Source organism: Rhea americana, unplaced genomic scaffold, assembly GCF_003343005.1.
Source record: "Rhea americana isolate MKP2758 unplaced genomic scaffold, rheAme1 scaffold_2, whole genome shotgun sequence".
NCBI lineage: Eukaryota > Metazoa > Chordata > Aves > Rheiformes > Rheidae > Rhea > Rhea americana.
In genome coordinates this window covers 10,310,150-10,312,649 of record NW_028186149.1, presented here as the reverse complement: position 1 = coordinate 10,312,649, position 2,500 = coordinate 10,310,150, and the positions used below count along the sequence as shown (strand labels likewise).

Sequence of the window (2,500 nt, the reverse complement as noted above, 5' to 3'; positions counted from 1 at the left end):
TTTGATTTTACAACCTGGGAATGGGATGCAGGCGATGGAAGGCGGAGGGGAAGGAGGGGGAGAGAACCGGTTACAACCCATTATTTGGGCGCAGCTAGGGAGAGGAAAAAAAACACACCCACCCAAAACATATTGCCCCCTACCCCAGGTGATGGCTGGCATCTGGTCCAGGAGCCCCAGTCACAGTGTAAAGTAATGTCACCCACAGCCCTGGCACACGCCCAAAGGCACTGCAAGCGGCCAGCGACACAGCTGCGATGCAACTGACCAAAAACTACCAACGTGCAGCTCTAAGGAAGGACAACAAAAAAAGGGTGTACCGTAAAACGGGACAGCCAGAAAAATAAAATAAAATGCAGCAGCCCATACAAAGCAACACACTTGCTAATCCACATTCCTGCTAAGCGCTTTCCTTTCGGAAAAATAAAATCAGTTCTCGAGAAGGTGAGAAGCGGCGACTGTACTGAGTGAGCCACATTCCCCAATGCGGATGCTTTATTCCAATCCCATTGTTCCACTTCCCCACTCCATTTCTCTTCCTTAAAAATGATCCACGATTTCTAACTTTAGGGGGAAAAAAATCGAGGCTCCCATTTTTCCTCCAATTCCTCTTGCAAATCTAACTTTTGTAGGCAGAGGAAAGGAGCGCGATTTTTATTATTTTTTCACTATTTTTTCCTGGTAGCTGAAAGTGCATCTCGAATCCGATGCAGAACGCTCCTCGGAAACATCACGTCTGCTGCACTTTCTTTGTCTGGGGGGACCCAGGACTGGCCACAGTAAGGCTGCAGTTTTAATGGGAATGGCCAGTGTCGCATCTGAGACACCCAGCAGACAGCATGGAGGGGAGAATCGCTCACCCACACACACTCACATGCAGGCACCCACCTTGTCTCCCCACTATCTCAGCGACATGCTCCGAGCTGGGCACCGGGACGCATTCAGTCATGTTCACGCTCTTTTTCCGCGGCTCGCTGTCGTAAATGGAGCCCGTCTCGTCGTTGTCCAGCCCCAGCAGGGAGAGCTGATCCARGGCGATCTGAAGGGCTCTTTGGTCATCCAGGGTCTCTCCCCCTCCACCACCACCACCACCGCCGCCGCCGCCGCTCCCGTTCCTCTCCATGTCTGCAAAAAGCGAGCTCGGCATAGTCCCTGTGTGTGTTGCACCCTCCTCCTGCACTAGGTTCAGTAGTAAAAGCTCGACACAAAGGAAAACCCGAGGCAGATGGCCAGCAGGAGAGAAGGAAAGGGAGGGTGGGCGACTGCTGGAGACCGGGGATCTGTTGCCTTTTGCTTGTATATTTTGTATCTTTTTTTTTTCTCCTCTCAGTGCAATCCGGTTTATAAGATGTTTGCAGGACCCCCCCCACGACTCCCCCCCAAGGTTTTTTTTTGGCTGGGGGTGGGGTGGGGGGGTGGGAAGAGCAGAGCGAGTGGAGCTCCGATGGCTTCCCCCCCTTGAGTTCCTCGCCGGCCACAATGCCAAGCGATGGCAGCGTTTCTTTAAGGAGCCCCTCCCAGGCTCCACTCCACTCACTCAGCGTTTTTTCCTCCTCTCCCCTCCTCTGTCTGAGGCACTGCTGCAGCCAGACGGCTCTGGAGAGGCGGGCGGCAGGCAGGCAGGCAGGGAGGGGGCGCGCCGGGAGCCGCAGCGTAAGCGGCGGGAGCCGACAGCGCCGCGCTACCGCCGGGGCCGCTGCGCGCGCCCATTGGCCGCGCCCCGCGCCGAGGGGCCGGCGCGGGCGGGCTGACCCGCGCCCCTCCCCCGCCGCCGCCCGCTCCGCTCCGCTCTTTGTTGTCTAACGCAGAACAATGAAGAATCGCGGCGCTGTTTGTGAGCGACCGACCTGGTGCGCGGCGCCCGCCCGCGGCCGCTGCCGGCTCCCCGGTGCCCACCCTGTGACACGCCGCGGTACCTCGGCCCCGGCACGCGCCCCCGCTTCCCTGCCCCCCCCCCCCGCAAGGCCTGCCTTTCGGCCGGCAGTCACCAACTTAACGGCGGCTGCCGTTTCTGCCTTGCTCTCCCCCTCCCCCGGCCTCTGGCGGAGGGGGTGTGCCAAGGTGGCTGCTGTCACAGTCCTTTTGTGTGCCGYGTTCCTCGAAAGGAGCGGAAAGGCAGCTGCTTTCCGGCTGACACGCAGCCCACGGGMGAGAGAGCAAGCAAAAATGAAAGAGCCGTATCAAAGCCAGCAGGGCGAGCATCCTGGCGGCAGAGCACGGCCACCCGGCGCGACAGGAGCGGAGAGCCACCGCCTGCCAGATTTTGCGCGCACTGGGGAGCAACCTCGGTGCACTGCCAGGGAGACAGTGCGCTCAGCTGTGCAGCAGCACATCACCACTAAAGCTAGGAACTGCAAGTCGCCCCTCGCCCCCCGCCACCCAACTGCAGTTTGAGCAGCACAGACCCCCGCCAGCAGCTCTGCTTTCCCCCACCGCCTCAGCATAAAGCCTTCCCGGCTCTGCCCGGGCAGCCGCCGCCAGCCCGCCCGGGCGGGCGCCT

General features: G+C 59.9%; 1 protein-coding gene across 1 annotated transcript in view; it reads right to left on the bottom strand.

The window, feature by feature from the left end:
• MEX3B (mex-3 RNA binding family member B) overlaps nt 1-1,647 on the bottom strand; it is a 4,549-nt gene extending 2,902 nt beyond the window's left edge. The window contains exons 1-2 of the mRNA XM_085303479.1: nt 889-1,647; nt 1-14 (exon numbers count right to left, since the gene is read on the bottom strand). The exon at nt 1-14 is cut by the window's left edge and continues 2,902 nt beyond it. Coding sequence (XP_085159605.1) covers nt 1-14; nt 889-1,147 — 273 coding nt within the window. The 5' untranslated portion in view covers nt 1,148-1,647. The remainder of the gene's footprint in view (nt 15-888) is intronic.
• Between the last annotated feature and the right edge of the window lie 853 nt (nt 1,648-2,500).